Source organism: Tubulanus polymorphus, unplaced genomic scaffold (genome assembly GCF_964204645.1).
Source record: "Tubulanus polymorphus unplaced genomic scaffold, tnTubPoly1.2 scaffold_57, whole genome shotgun sequence".
Taxonomy (NCBI): domain Eukaryota; kingdom Metazoa; phylum Nemertea; class Palaeonemertea; order Tubulaniformes; family Tubulanidae; genus Tubulanus; species Tubulanus polymorphus.
Genome location: NW_027437464.1, coordinates 1 through 15,012, shown reverse-complemented (window position 1 = coordinate 15,012; position 15,012 = coordinate 1). Strand labels below are relative to the sequence as shown.

General features: G+C 36.7%; 1 protein-coding gene and 2 long non-coding RNA genes across 10 annotated transcripts in view; 2 read left to right on the top strand and 1 right to left on the bottom strand.

Moving 5' to 3' along the window:
• Nucleotides 1–1,043, top strand: part of LOC141914630 (uncharacterized) — a 46,920-nt gene extending 45,877 nt beyond the window's left edge. For 7 of the 8 annotated variants that reach the window (XM_074805887.1, XM_074805885.1, XM_074805882.1 and 4 more), the window contains one exon: nucleotides 763–1,042. In XM_074805887.1, coding sequence (XP_074661988.1) covers nucleotides 763–848 — 86 coding nt within the window. In that variant the 3' untranslated portion in view covers nucleotides 849–1,042. Of the gene's footprint in view, nucleotides 1–762 lie in introns of all 8 variants that reach the window. The other variant, XM_074805889.1, reaches the window with a different exon arrangement.
• A 3,676-nt stretch (nucleotides 1,044–4,719) lies between these two features.
• On the bottom strand, nucleotides 4,720–6,053 carry LOC141914634 (uncharacterized). The gene is made up of 3 exons (XR_012620864.1): nucleotides 5,859–6,053; nucleotides 5,376–5,500; nucleotides 4,720–5,267 (listed from the first exon to the last, which is right to left on the bottom strand). It is a non-coding gene; the product is annotated as an uncharacterized LOC141914634 (long non-coding RNA).
• Nucleotides 6,054–6,428: 375 nt separating this feature from the next.
• LOC141914632 (uncharacterized) lies at nucleotides 6,429–9,118 on the top strand. Its single transcript, XR_012620862.1, has 4 exons — nucleotides 6,429–6,731; nucleotides 7,111–7,279; nucleotides 7,364–7,566; nucleotides 9,014–9,118. It is a non-coding gene; the product is annotated as an uncharacterized LOC141914632 (long non-coding RNA).
• Nucleotides 9,119–15,012: the final 5,894 nt, after the last annotated feature.

Genomic DNA, 15,012 nt, shown 5'->3' with positions numbered 1-15,012 from the left:
GCCGTCCTGAGTTTCAAGGTCACATGAGCAATTGTAATTTAAAACATAACCAATACATATTCTTCAGATTATTCTCGGGTCGAAATTCAATATTATGATGTAGTGCAAAGTTGCAGATTATGTCCCTATGAACATGTACATCAAGTTTTACAGGGATGCATTATTCATCATGGCCACCAAGCAGTGCTAAATATCAATGGTTGAAATTAACCGTAATAACATTTGAAAGCAGTTTAGTTTTACTAGTATATCATAAAGAATATATAAAGTTTAAAGGTCATACCTTTTTCGATATGCTGCCAGGCTGAGGCGATGTTTAATATACATACAATATAATAGTGCACTTCCCGAGTTTCAATGTCACAATTTTGATATCCCTACCCAGGTAGCTTACTTTCAAAAAGGTTAATTTAAATAGCTCAAGTACCTGAACAAGTAGTGCCTCCCACTTTGACTGTGCACGTATGTTTTATATAATTTGACGGGTCATGTATTCAAATTGGTCAATTAAGGGAAAAAATGATACCTTGTTTCTCCGCTCTACCTAGCTTAAAGTTAATTTACCCTGCAGCCTATCTACCCAGTACATTATTTTTCTAATCACTATCAGGCATACAATTATAGACCCTGCAGCTATAGAAATGAACTGATTACAAATTTTATTGGAATTTACACTATTTCCCGGCAGCTGCAGAGAAACAAAGTATCATTTTTTAACCTAAACCAAATATAGAAATAAATGAATTTTCTTTCTTTTAATAGGCAGAATGAAAACACGAAGGCGCTGGTCATCGGATGAAGATAAAATATTTCATACGATCTTGCATTCGTTCCAACAGAATGCCTAATCGTGAACTTTTGGACGAAGCCACTAAAATGCTGACAAAGAAAATTATAAAAAAGAGAAAGATTCCAAATAAACTTATAATGATGTATAATCCAAGTGTTTGTGTTAAATTCACAGGCTTTACCCAAATATCGATTTGATTTTTCTAGGAACCGTATACACATTAGACTGCGCTAAACTTGGATAATTCCTAATTATTGATGTATAGACAAACATGAGATCAAAATTGAACTGATCCCGATTAGCCAATGATAACAATTGAAACCTATTCAATTCTCAACCCCTTCTGACAAAGTTTGATTTAAACTTTGTCAGATGGGGTTGATATAGGTTTCGATAATACAAGACATAGTGGAATTAGGATTAAGGCCTACGTGTATGCGCAAGCACTCTTCGATTTTGAAGGATAAACTACATGTATATTGACTATGCTGAGTTGATTTAGTAATTTGGTGAATTCAAAGGAAGGAACAGTGCAGGAACTTCCTCACATTGCCAAACGTTTCCATGTGGATATGCAGCGGCACTTGAATCTGCCATATTACATGAATCCATACATCCCTTCCATTCTCTTGGATTATGCCAATGCAGTACCGTGAAAACAGAAAATAAAATTATTTCACAGGAAACTACTTAGAATGGTCTATTAAAGTCTCCCATATGGGTATCGGAATGTATAAGTTTGATATAAGACCATATTTGACCCAATAGATAGTACAATCATGTATCATGTGATATATATTAGTTACTACAGAAAACCAACTGTTTGATGGACCCAACAGATAGGTACAAATATCAAAAGAAATATATTAGTTATTACTGAGGGCCCCAATATGTCTGTTTAATATTATCTCATAAACTCAACAGTTTGAAACGGGGGAAATCTTATGATATGAAATGAGAGACTACGTAGAAAAAACCAGTGCCTGTGGCTACTAGTCGACAATTTCTAAATTAATTTTCCTGTGCGATTTGGTTTCGTACAATTGAGAGACTACTTTTTTCAGTAGGGCATCTTTTGGATCACATCACTGGAAATTGGCTTGTGCTTTTGGGCCCCTTCGTTGGTTATCTACAAATGTTTCATATAAGCTATCGACCACAATGCTGACACCGAGATGGTCAGAAACTGACCAATTGAGATATGATCCCCGAGTCTGAACGATTCAGACTTCGAATATCGGAAATTTCTCAAGCCATGTTTGTTTACAAACTACCAAGTATTCATCATTGCAAATTCATAAGCTGACCAACACTGACCACTACTGACGAATTACAATTTCACGAACATGAGAACGATATACCGCGTTTGGTGTGAAACTAGAAAAGATTCGCCATTGAAGATTCATAAATTGACCATTGACCACCAATGACCAATTCAAAACGAATAAGATCACAATACAATGATTTACCCCCACTTTCATCCAACAGCACGATACCATTTAATTGAATCATTAAACGCATTGGGCTTCTGATATTTGAAATCATTTGTTACAATGAAGTTGATCCTAAGACTTGATCACCTGCGCTACAGAAAACGTACAAGACGAAATTTTAAGATTGTAAAATCCGATTAGGTGATCGTCATTATGACGACAGCTCCATCTCTGTAATTCTTAAGAGATTAGAACCACTTCTGGGTCGTCAATACAATTAAACTTTGACTCGAAATAATGTTTAATTTACTAATTTGAATAAGCAGTTCAAACTTGGGACTCATAAGGTGATGACCCAATAGACCTGTACATAATGTTTCCGCAGTTTGAGGCACCCAATAAGTCTGTTAAATCTATGGAATATATAATTTTTAGTATGAAACCATATAGGTCCCAATAGGTAAGTAAAGTCTACCATATGAATATATATAAAATTATGTACCGTACAGTAATATCAGGATACACAGCCGACATCGGGGATTCGTGATTAAATATTCACATCTTAGATGAATTCTAGAGGCCATAAGAGCTAATTTTGACCACTTTGACCAATTTTCTAGAGGCCATAAGAGCTAATTTTGACCACTTTGACCAATTTTCTAGAGGCCATAAGAGCTAATTTTTAAAAAAATACATTTTCTTTTCTTCCAAATTTCCTAGATCCGCCTGGTAATGAAAATGGCATCTTAGGTACCGGGTATACGATTGATACTATTGAGTCAAAACTTCATCAAAATCGAAAACAAATGGTTCAATTGGATCGAAGATTTAGATTTGTTTAAATCCGTTTACTGGGCAACTTTCATGAAAAAAACCTGCCTGGTTCAGTGCGGCCGCCTACCGTAAACACTTGTTTTTCTGGTCATTCCACCTGATGATGGCTGTGGTTTCATAGTAATAAATTTGATCGTATAATTTTAAATTTGAAGTGTAGGATTTCTTCATTTATCTACAGTATACACGGATTATAGTGTTTATTCGACATCTATTAAGCAATCCTTTAGCTAAGACTATCTCAGTGGTTATTATTGTGGCATTTCACTGTCAAAGGGCTATGCTTACAACAACTTAAATTGGACAGCTCATATATGACCAAACTCAAACTTGTTCTTTTGTTACATGTGGCCCGTACACAGAAAATCCCAACTGCTTTAAATATCACCGTATTTGTGCCTCAGAACAAAATGCTGCTGTTTGCAATTCGGACTAATTTGATACTCCCCCCCCCCCTTAAATGCAGAATAACATTTATTATGGCGTCTTGGGTTATTCAATTATTGGTGCGGCATGTCGCTTTACGGTCGTAGGTGGCACGTCCCTGATCGAGTAGCTAGGCGTTCGCGTTCGGTATTTTTGAAAAGCGTCGGCTGTTTGCGAGGCCGGTGGTGTATCGGAGGGTGCGAGGCTGGTTGTGTATCGGGGGTGTATGGAGATGACTATTACAAAGGAAACGAACCGTTCTGTTGGTCTCGAAATCATATACCGGGTACCCGATATACCGGTATGCTATTTAAGTTTTATACAAGACCCAATAAGGACTGTCGTGCCCCGAATTCTCTGCTGGTGCTTGAGTCCCAGGTCTCAAATGGTCGTTCTATCTATCATGTGGAATGGCATGCAATGGGCTATAACACATTGAAAACCCAATATTCGAGGGACTGTGTGTGTATGTGTGTGTGTGTGTAATGGTCCTATGGATCAGTTTCGTATAAAAACATGACCCACTAATACTGTATCAGATTAGTGTGGAGTATATATTTGTTACGAAAGCGTCGACTTATTTCGCAATATCCGAGTCTAAATTCATTTATTTGTCTATCCATTAATAAATCAGCCATACCTTTTTCATCAAAATGAACAATACATGAAACAGCATATTTGTATAACAAAATCGTCAACCGGTCGCATAACGAAGGCCTGGTAGGATCCCTTATGAAAATGGTACACGTGTATTTAGCTAAAGACACGTGTAATATGAAATTACACGTGTACTTTTGACGTGTATTTTGAAATACACGTGTAACTTATGACGTGTATTTTAAAAACACGTGTAAATTCATATGTGGCTTCTGAAATACACGTGCAATCTGGATGCATGTACTAGGCTAAAAAATTATACATGTACCTTGTTTCTCATAATTGGTCACTTTTGTAATCTGCAATAAAATTTGTAATTACATCATTTAGCTTCACATGATTTTATTAAAAGTAAGATTGTGCATGTAATGTTTGAGAAATTGAAGGAATCTCCTGTCTTTTTAATTATTTGATCCTCATTTAGTAGTTTTTTCCAGGATGCCGTGTCAAAAAAGTCACGTTGTTTGTCCTGAATTGACTAGATTGGATCCTGTATGAATGAAGCACATGTCTTTGTTGCCCCTTGAATAAATCCAAAAACTGTTTCACAAAAATCATGATCTGAACAAAAAATTTTGGATATTTTTCATTTATTATCAAGATAACTAGAGGCTTAGGGGACTGCCCAAGCCCCGAATTACAATGTTATTTATGAAAAATGTTGAATATATTGCTGTCACCAGCTCGAAGTGTTCTGCTTTCCTTGTAGGCCCATTCATTAATTTTGCTAGCTAGCTCTTCTTAGCCGAGGAGTCTTTTCAGTTGTTCATTAACGGGCATGTACACAAAAAAATGTCCTTTTTCCTCTAATGTTGCCTTATCATACTGTATAACACATAATGAACATTTGTATCATACCTGCAGTTTTTTGAATAATGTCTTATATACGGGGCAGTAATATTTGTTCACCTCCGGACATAGAGAAAATCTTTTGAAAATAGGGTAATTAGAACTGCGTAGAACCGCTTCTCAGTAACAGTAAATTCAACTGATCCAACAATCCAGTCAAAACAGTTGATGTGGATCCAGCTTTGAGGGAGAACGCCATAATAGTAGTAACAGCCCCACGATGGTTCACCTCACCATTTGTGTGGAGAGGATCATCTATTTCCATCAATGAGCTGTGGCTGCAAAACAGATTAAACATTTTTGTGATTGGTCAAGTTCATATCGGATGAGTAGATTGGCAATTAAGATTGCATTTTTAGTCATAAGGCACTGTATTACTAACTTACGTTGTCATAACCATTGTCTGCATTATTGGTGGATTGTGGCCATTTTCAATTCTTAAATCTTCCAGATTCTCAAAATCCACTTCTTGAAAAATCGAAATGTCCATCATTTAGCAACATATTACCATCTACAAAACAAAAAGTAATTTGAGATTAAATTATTCCCAAATAGAACCCATATAGAACTTAAGGCTACAGTAGGCCTATACGACGTAGGTTTATTTCCAGCTAGCGATTTTGTAGCCTATTGTTGCGATGAACAGTAAACCTCATGCATAACATACCAGATCGGACCTGGATTAAAAGATTAACTAACAACATTAACATTAAACTAAACAATTGACCTATTCAATTGCATAATTCTCCATGTCTCTTGTTTGTCCTGTCAACTTTATTGAACTGTCAAACCAATAATATACATGTTTATTGATATTGATAAGGACCAATAAAGTCAATTTGATTTGCTTACATTTAAAATGATCTTACCTTCAAATGTTTAACATGTAGGCCTACTCGCGTATTTTCACTGGCCTTTTTACTTGCAATTTTCTTTTTCAAACTCCATGCTTGCAAAAGACGAATTCGGTTGGTGTATATCGATATTTACGGGTAATTTTCCACTAAAAAGCGCATCTTTGTGTTACTTGTCTTCCATTTTGGAACACTACCAAAATGAAAACCTCACTGACGAACTGACGAGCTCTAGATAAATGGTTTTCATGAACAGAAAAACAACCTAGACAAAATAATCTCATCTAAATGTTGAATTAAATAGTTAGAGGCCTTATTCATGCACCTTTTTGTCTATTTTTATAATACAGCGTATATTAAAATGATCGTCATTTCTTCACTGAATCGTTATTTTCAATTTACTTAATTGATTTTGCCTTAGCTTCATAATAACCCTTAGTATAAGTAATTTTTGCTAATTAAATATCACTTAACACGATTATTTTTTAATTCTAATTGAACTAAAATGCAGACATAAAACTTATTAATAATTAAATAATTTATTTCAATTAAACTCCCAAGCACCCCTGCGCGGTGGCAGCCATATTGCCATTGTTAAGCAACACGTTTTCACAGGTTTTCACGATCTATTCTATTCTCATAATGATTGCAAAACGCAATAATGGATGACAATCAGTCCATAAAAGGGGATCATTGACAACTGGGCCGAAAGTGACACTGTTTCTTTGTTTGAGGTCAAACACATAGTGGATCATTGAATGGATCATTGAATGGATCATTGAATTAGATTCATTAGAATGGATTGGAAGAATGGAAGTGGAAGAACAAAAAAGTCGAAGGCCATTTATTATTATCCCGCGTATAAAGGACGCGTTGTGGATTGTTCAGGTATGATTATTGTTATGTAGTAAAGTAAAGGTTTATAGGTCACTAAAAGAATATGTTTATTGGAATGAAAAGCAACATGACCTAGTATTGAATTGAATTTGAATTAGTTAGCATAGTATTAGTAGGCCTTAAATGATTGAATGTCCAGTGAAAAAATTGTAAATGATCATTCCAATTGTGAGGGATAAAAACGGAGTGTCTTTGGTGTTTATGCATCCAATCTAAAAACTGCAGGGTCATTTAGATTTTGTTGTGCGCCCATCATCGCCATTAAACTTGTATGCTGGACATGAAATTAGGTCGCTGTCGGAGTTTCGACTGGGGGCAAAAACGACGTTAGTGCAATCAATTCTTGACCATTTTTTTTCAAACTTTATAGGGTCTACACCAATAAGAATTGATCCAAGGACAGACACTATAAAATTGGAATTCCCGTTTTTTTGGCTTAAAAATGTGTCCACTGGGGGATTGTTGGAAAACGATGTTAGCGCGAGAGAGCCTTCAATTCTCCACTGATTTCTCAACAACGACAGCGTGATGAAAATCAGGTATTTACATTATATATTATATGAGCGTCGGAATGGTTTTAGTAAAGATTATAGCGTAAGCATTGTAAATTCTTCTCATTTTAGGATGCCTACTCACTATTGGATGATACAACAGCTGCTGCCATACGCTGATTAGTCGGAAAACCTAATACTGTTGGGTGCATGCATGCTGTTGTCCACTCATTTAAAAGAAGAACTAATTGTCAAGGCATTGGACTGGATGTGACGCAATGAAAGTCTTCCATGAGGAAAAAAGTTGGACCCAAACCGGGTCAGCTAAATAATACGTAAGTACATGAATTCAATATATAATGGCTAGCATTCATTTGTTGTTGTTTTACAGGGGCGGATCCAAGCTGGAAGAACGAGGGTTCAGCTCTTATGAAAAGGGCACTAGTCAATACAGGTCTCCCTGTGTGAAACGGTTGTAGGCTATGGGGTTTGTGCACTTTGATCATAGGGTGGAATTTTTCACCTGTGATTCAAAAGGGCACTTGGTCAGAAAAGGGGAGGGTTTAACGTTTAATATGGCGCTCAAGGCGAACAATCACCGTGGCCTGATGTGTTGGGTGATTCAGTCGCAGGACGTGTTGGATTCGGGCGATTCAGTCGGCGCAGACCCTGACAAACTAGGTGATTTTACCGACGATTTCGTTGCACAACTTAAGTGCTCGACGAAATTGCCTTATGTGTCCCCAGCTTTAGCCCATTTGAGACGTAAGTCCAAGCAAGCGGGCTATTGCATTCACCCTTTGTTCGTCTGTAGATGGAATCCAGTATTTTGGGAAGTTTTAATACTCTTGATATTTAAGTTACACACATATCTATCCTAGACATGTCTTCAGCCCAAAACTGGTCCGAATCAAGATGGCCAACTGCATTGGCCATTTTCGTTCCCCAAAATCATCACTTATGCAATTTTTTGAAGTTTTCAAAGGAGATTTTGAAGATGAAGATGGCCATCTTGACACAAGATGGCCATCATGTGACCTTTTTTGTACCCAAAAAGGTCATTTTTGCCTTGTAGCTGCCTAATGGTTTGCAATTTTTCTTTGAAATTTGAGATGGGTATACATTTCTTAACAATCTAAAACATACGAGACAGATTTTTCGATCAGTCAAGCATGACACATTTGGCAGCCATCTTGGTGTCATCAGTTCTCATTCGTAGATAAAAGAAGGTTTTTGAAGGAAAATATCGACAGGTTTTGACTTATAGTCTTGATATGTGATAATTGTTACCACTGTTGTAGTATTCACCTCATGTGGAATTGGGGTTACCCAGGTTTTTGTTCTCACCACCAGGGGGAGTTGAGTATTGAATTATATACAATTTGTCTAATTTATTTTGGTACCTATGAATACATTATAACATCGATCAATTGTAAAATTGTAGCTTGTGACATGTTCTATGATTGTGGTGAGTTTCAATGTCCTGTTTCTATTTCATTATGTTGATTGTTTAGCATTCGTAACCGTACGGGCATGGTGTCCCTAGACCCCTTGTTTTTCATCAGGTGGCGTTGAACATTGAAATTTCCAGATTGTCAAGCATTTCACCATATGGCTTAAAATCAAGTCATTAAGAGTGAAAAGCTGTTATATGCAGAAGACTGTTAGAAAAAGCTATATAATTTAATCATCATCCCAAGCAGCTGAAGTTGATTTATTTATCCTCGTAAAGAAATCATTGTATACTTTTGCTTAATTTTTTTCAAATGGTTATCATTTCAGAACAATGTCGAAAGGAGAAGGGTGCAAAAGAGGCCAACATAAGACATGCAATTACTCAAAAATTTATAAAATTTATGAAGATGAATAAATCAGTTAGTATGGAAAATGTGAATCTCTTGAGTGTTCATTCTAAACAGCACATAGATTAAGGAGATTTCCTCACATGGTGGTTTGATTTGAATTCAACAAAAAATGGCAATCAAAGACACATGTGTTTAGCATGAAGTACACGTGTAAGACACGTGTAATATTGGATGAAATACACGTGTAATAAGGATGAACTACACGTGTAGTTAGGATGAAGTACACGTTTAATTTGGATGAAGTACACGTGTAATTAGGATGAAGTACACGTGTAGTTAGGATGAAGTACACGTGTAATTTGGATGAAGTACACGTGTAATTAGGATGAAGTACACGTGTAATTTGGATAAAGTACACGTGTAAAATTGGGCCAATTTTACACGTGTATTTTCATTTACAATTACACGTGTACCATTTTCGTAAGATGAATCTGGCTCGATGATATCGATATTATATTGATATTGATGATATTGCACTTATTTTAAGGGATTTCTGCCACTTTCATCTAATTTAAAGCTATCGCGACTACGGATACATGATCCTATCAACAAATCATAGAGAGCATTACTTCAATATTTGCACTTTTTGCACTTATCCAGATGTTAAAATTTAACGAAAAATGAAAGGCAATAATGTACTCACAATAATTGTTGCATTTCTCCATTGCACACAGTAAAATTTTGTAAATTTGTTGGAAAAAATAATGTTTAATCATATGTTTATACACTACCCATGGTTACTGGTTTTAAACTGACAAGTCTGTGGTCCCCTTGAATCAGTAAAAAGTATCAACTGTGAGCACTGTTAGTACCGTGAGCATTTGGCCTCTAGAATTGTTCCAGACTGTATTACAAAATCAGCGATGAATGAATCAAAACTGCAATGGAATCACGTTGCAGCCAATTCGGTACCGTCACAAAAATAGAGATTTCCTGGATCCAGGTACCTGCACGTTCGATATAGTCAAATTTTCTTAAAATGGGTGAAAAAATAAATTAATCCGTCTGAACCAGCATCTATTTTGGCTTCAAGCTGGGATAGACCGATTCGAATTGAGCAAGCTTTGATACGAACGATGACCAATGAAAAACGAAATAGAAGAAAAAGAAAGCAGAAAAGTTACGATCTAAATAATTATCACTCCATTTAATTGCAAAATAATATTTCCGTATAAAATATGGCCTCAAACAATGAAACAGCATCAGGATAAAGGGGTAACACTAAAGTATATAGGCTACATATATCTGCATGACACAACTCCAAAATGAGATACAATTGGGATGCAGATTTTCGGATGCAGTTCCGGCCGCACCTTTAAAGCATTTGCGTGACGGAACGGCCAATCGGCGCGCACCATTGTATGCCAACGTCACGATATGATTTTCTTACGTGACAAATTTAGCCTCTACTAACAATTTGTGAATTCTCAGCAATCTTGCATTATGTGTCAGCGGCATTTTATTTAGATTACCCAAGCCCAAAATTAACTAGTTCATCATTAATCATTTCGTTGGTCTAAGGATCTCTAAGGCTAAGATAATGATACCATCTTTCCTTTTAAATTGGCCGAGTAATTTTGTAAACTGCAATAGAATATGTAATCTGTTCATTTCGATAGCTGCCGGGGGTGTTATGGTTAGCTTGATGATGATTTAACGGAAATTTAATATTTTTTTTTTAATAAAAAATTTTAGGTGTGAAAGGGTTAAAGACCCAAAGGGATTACGGGGACAGGCCCAAAAAATCGGTCTGAAAGGAAAAGTCATTTTCATAAAGGGAAAGCAATACATCGACTAACTGAAGTGATACATCGTCTCTTCAGGTGGTTTTATACCGATTTGACTTTCATTGGTAGCTCAAAAACATGCCCTTCTACTAGGGCCCGATTTGCAGGTCTCATATGTAAGTCCCGTTAAGTGGGCGTTTTTAAGTATATATATATATATATATATATATATATATATATATATATATATATATATATGTCAAATGTACAGTAATGCTTATGTTAGTTTTGAAGCCGGTTAAAATAAATAAATACAAAATATAAATTTGCTATTTAGATAGAAAGATGATCCGTATTCTAAAACTAGATCCGCGCCAGGCCCCGTTGGACTTTATATTGGATACAGTTTTGTGCATTGACCGTCGCATGGCCACACTTATATTTATACATTGGGTATGAAATATTAGTCCTAACAGGTAACACGAATAACATTTCTAAACCGTGAACGATGAATTCCCCAACGTGCTTTTTAAACGCATTTAGTAACAAGTTTGTTTCACTATAGCGGTAAAAATGTTAACAAATTGCATTAATCAATGTATCCTACTGAATTTCAACTGAATTCGGCGATTTGGTGATTCGGAGATGTTCAAACACCCGGTTACGTTCGTCGAGTCCGCCTTCTGGAGATAACGACTTTTCTATAGACCACATGCCATAGGTTTATAGTGTGCATCTATTTTTTATAAAAGACTGTCTTTGAACTCGACTAGTTTAAGTTCAAGCTAATTTATTCAATGGAAAAGAACTCAAAACCTTGAAGGCCGATGAAGTAAGCACATAAGGAGAGCGCATGGCTATGTTTTTGTAGCAAGTGTGGCTATGTTTTTGTAGCAAGTGTTGTGCAAGTGACCCGAAGGCAGTATTAGATTCTAAATTTCCACGTGTTTAATCTGACCAAAATATTGATTATAGTTACATAACAACGGCTACGACGCGTGTCTCCTTCATTTCATATTTTCGATTATATCAAGTTGGAGTGTTGCATAATTGACGGAATGAAATGAAATCTGAATGAATTAATTTTGTCCTAAACTTTTGAAACAGTTTTGACTACTCCAGAGAATGTTTGAATGTCCATGCTCTGAAGATAGGTTTTGTGATTCCCCGTAGTTACTTAACTATTCAGAGTTATGAATATAGTTGCGCACAAAAAAACAACCGTAATATAACCAGAGAGATGCACTATACTAAAGATTAAAGAAATAAAATCAGCCTTGTCGATGATAAAGATTTATGGCGGTGATCCTCAGGCCGGGCGGATTGAGAGGGGTCCGAAGGGGTCCGTATCCCCCCTCCATAAATTGGAAGGTCCCTACAAACGTCTACTCCAAGAAATCCTAAGTGACCATTTTTAAATTAAGGTGAATTAGAACGCAAACAGAAGTGCAAAATGATGAATATACGATGGTATTGTGATTGTGGTCGTGGTGTTGTGTATGTTACGATTATTATCATGGATTTCATTGTTCAACTTCGTGGAAATCTTACCACATTCTTCTCAAATTTTCAAAACGTTTCTATAGTCGAGTAGCCCCTAACGGTCGGATGTCTATGTAATGTCGTTGTGCGTGTTGCATCGTCATTACAGTAACATTTAATATGGTTCCTTTTTACTTTCCCGGACTCCACCCCTACAAAAGTCCTAGATCCACCCCTGATCCCGACATGTTTTATTTTAGATTGAGTCCAGAGTGGAACTTTTGCTGACGAGAGTGGGGGGGGGGGGGGCTCTTTCAAATCCAGCCAACCCTAGGCTTGCTGATAATATCGTCACATTGGTTAGGCAATAGACTTGGGCAGTGAGGATTGGAACTGGGGGGCAATGTTTCGGATATCTAAAAATTGTGGAGTTCACCTAAGTATATAAATATCTTGCAGCTTTTATTACAATTGTTATATTCATATTTCTCATTGTATGCATGGATTCAAATGGCGTAAGCATACTCTGACCGCGTTTATACAGACAGACACAGGCGCGGATCCATGGCTTTTCCTGGAGGGGGTTCATAAAAATGTTAATGTTAAACTGACGAAGGGCGAAGCTCGCTCGGCCTTAACGAACATGACGTGAAGGACGGGGGGTGGACAAACAATATTGAAAATACACGTCAGTGAGTTTCATTTTGGCCACAAAGATATTTGCATTGACAAAGTGAGTTAAACCGTTTTAACAGTTTATCTGAAATTCAAAACGTGCGCTGTTCATTTGAGAAACGTTCAGGATCCATCAGATACCACCAATATATAATTTGTGTTTCCTGTGACTAAAAGAAATCTAGTCCCAAAAGCGAAAGATGATTTAAATCTTTGTGACTGTCCATTTCAGGCCTGGATCCAGGGGCATTCAGTGACGACTTACTGCACAGTGAAAAAAGGGCACCAACTTTGAAAAGGGCCAGTATTAAAGCCCAACGAGCGAGTTTGAGTTTGAGTGCCATTTATTGGTATCATGCCACTAAATCTGTCTTCACATTCAATTTGCTTGTGCCTTTTTTAGATTTTTGGCGAAATTTACCGGTGACCGAAAAGACAGAAGGTAAGCGATTTCAAATAATGAAAGTTCCGTCATCAAAGGGTTTCAATCGTGTTGTTGTGGTGTTAGTGAAAACCGATCATTGGCAATGTGTTCTTGGTCTTTTCAATTCAGGTTGGGCAGGACGTAAATAAGACGTTATCGACAAACTACAGTAAGTAACATTGTTGCTATAAAATATGTCTACTTATCAGTCGATAGAATTAAGATAAGGATATTAAAATCGTTTCTATTTTCCCGCTCGTTTTAGCTGTTCCTGGCTTGGATATTAACGTCGTTTGCCCAGACGTTGGTGAAAATCCTCTCGTCAAACCGGGTATGTCATCGTGTTAACACTAGAGTGAATACATTGGATACAATACGCTCATTCTACGAAAGCGTCCTGCGCACACATAACAACAAATCCAGGTTTATCCCGATTCGAAGTCACTTTTAACTGCTAACTTTTGACAAACTAGGGATAAACCTCGTAATGTTTTGTCCGCAGAGCGTTTCGACTGCGGTTGTTTATTCATCTAGAATGAAAACATAAATGAATGTGTTCTACACTAAAACCCGTTTATGTATGTTATATTTCAGGCGAGGGAGCTAAGAATATCCAGGTCGTCGACGGAGATGTCGTTCTCGTTGATTGGGAAAATTACGGAATTTACGTGGCCGCAGTATCCAAAAAACAATTAATTAGTTGTAGAAGGCCGGTCAGGAAATTATCAGGATCTATTGTACTCGATGATGACTCGTTATCAAATTTAGACGTTCACGATCGGCAGGAACTGAAACAAGTCCTTTTCGTGGTTCCCGGCGCCAGTGTCGTTGACGGAAAGAAAATAAACGGAGTCAATAGTTCGTGGATAGTGGCTGCCCTCACTTATTACTAGCCTTGATTTTTGATTTTCGATTTCTAAATTAATTTATATTGTCGTATTGTTTTGCTTATATTACATGTCTCGGTAAACTATATTATGAAGGCTTTCTTACTGCTAACTACCACACAACAGTTGTCGGTGTTAGCTCATTTAAACGTTTTATTTTTAGTCCTGAATTTTCCGTCTATCAAACCTTTGCGAAATCATCGAATAGACCGTATCTTATATAACATATCACTGCATGATTAATTTGGTCCCAGTAAGCCAAATCAACTAAATTGTCGTCGAAACGTATCGGAAAAACGAAAGCTGCTGTAATGAGCTAAGATTTCGTGATCGGTTTTAATTCTTTGAAACTTCTACAGTAAATCCGTACACCGTATTTTCAATATTTGGATTTGGGGTAGTTTACAATGGGCTTGTCCGTAATGTTTTTCTTTAATTTTAATCACTTATGGATTTTTGATTGTAGATTGCAATTTTGTGTGTGTGAATATTGTCCGATAACGATGCGTGATGGTTTCCTTTGTGACCTAGCTTAGAATAGACTTAGCCCACGTTTAGCATTAATGTCGTATAGAACGTTTGAAAAATACTTTCACCAGAAGATCTCCTGTTTTTGGATATCCAATTCTCAGTTTTAAAAGTATCTATTAAGCCTGATTATCTATCATACATGTATTCCATAAACCATGGTGGCTTTTTCGACTGGTTTTTCATCCGCGGC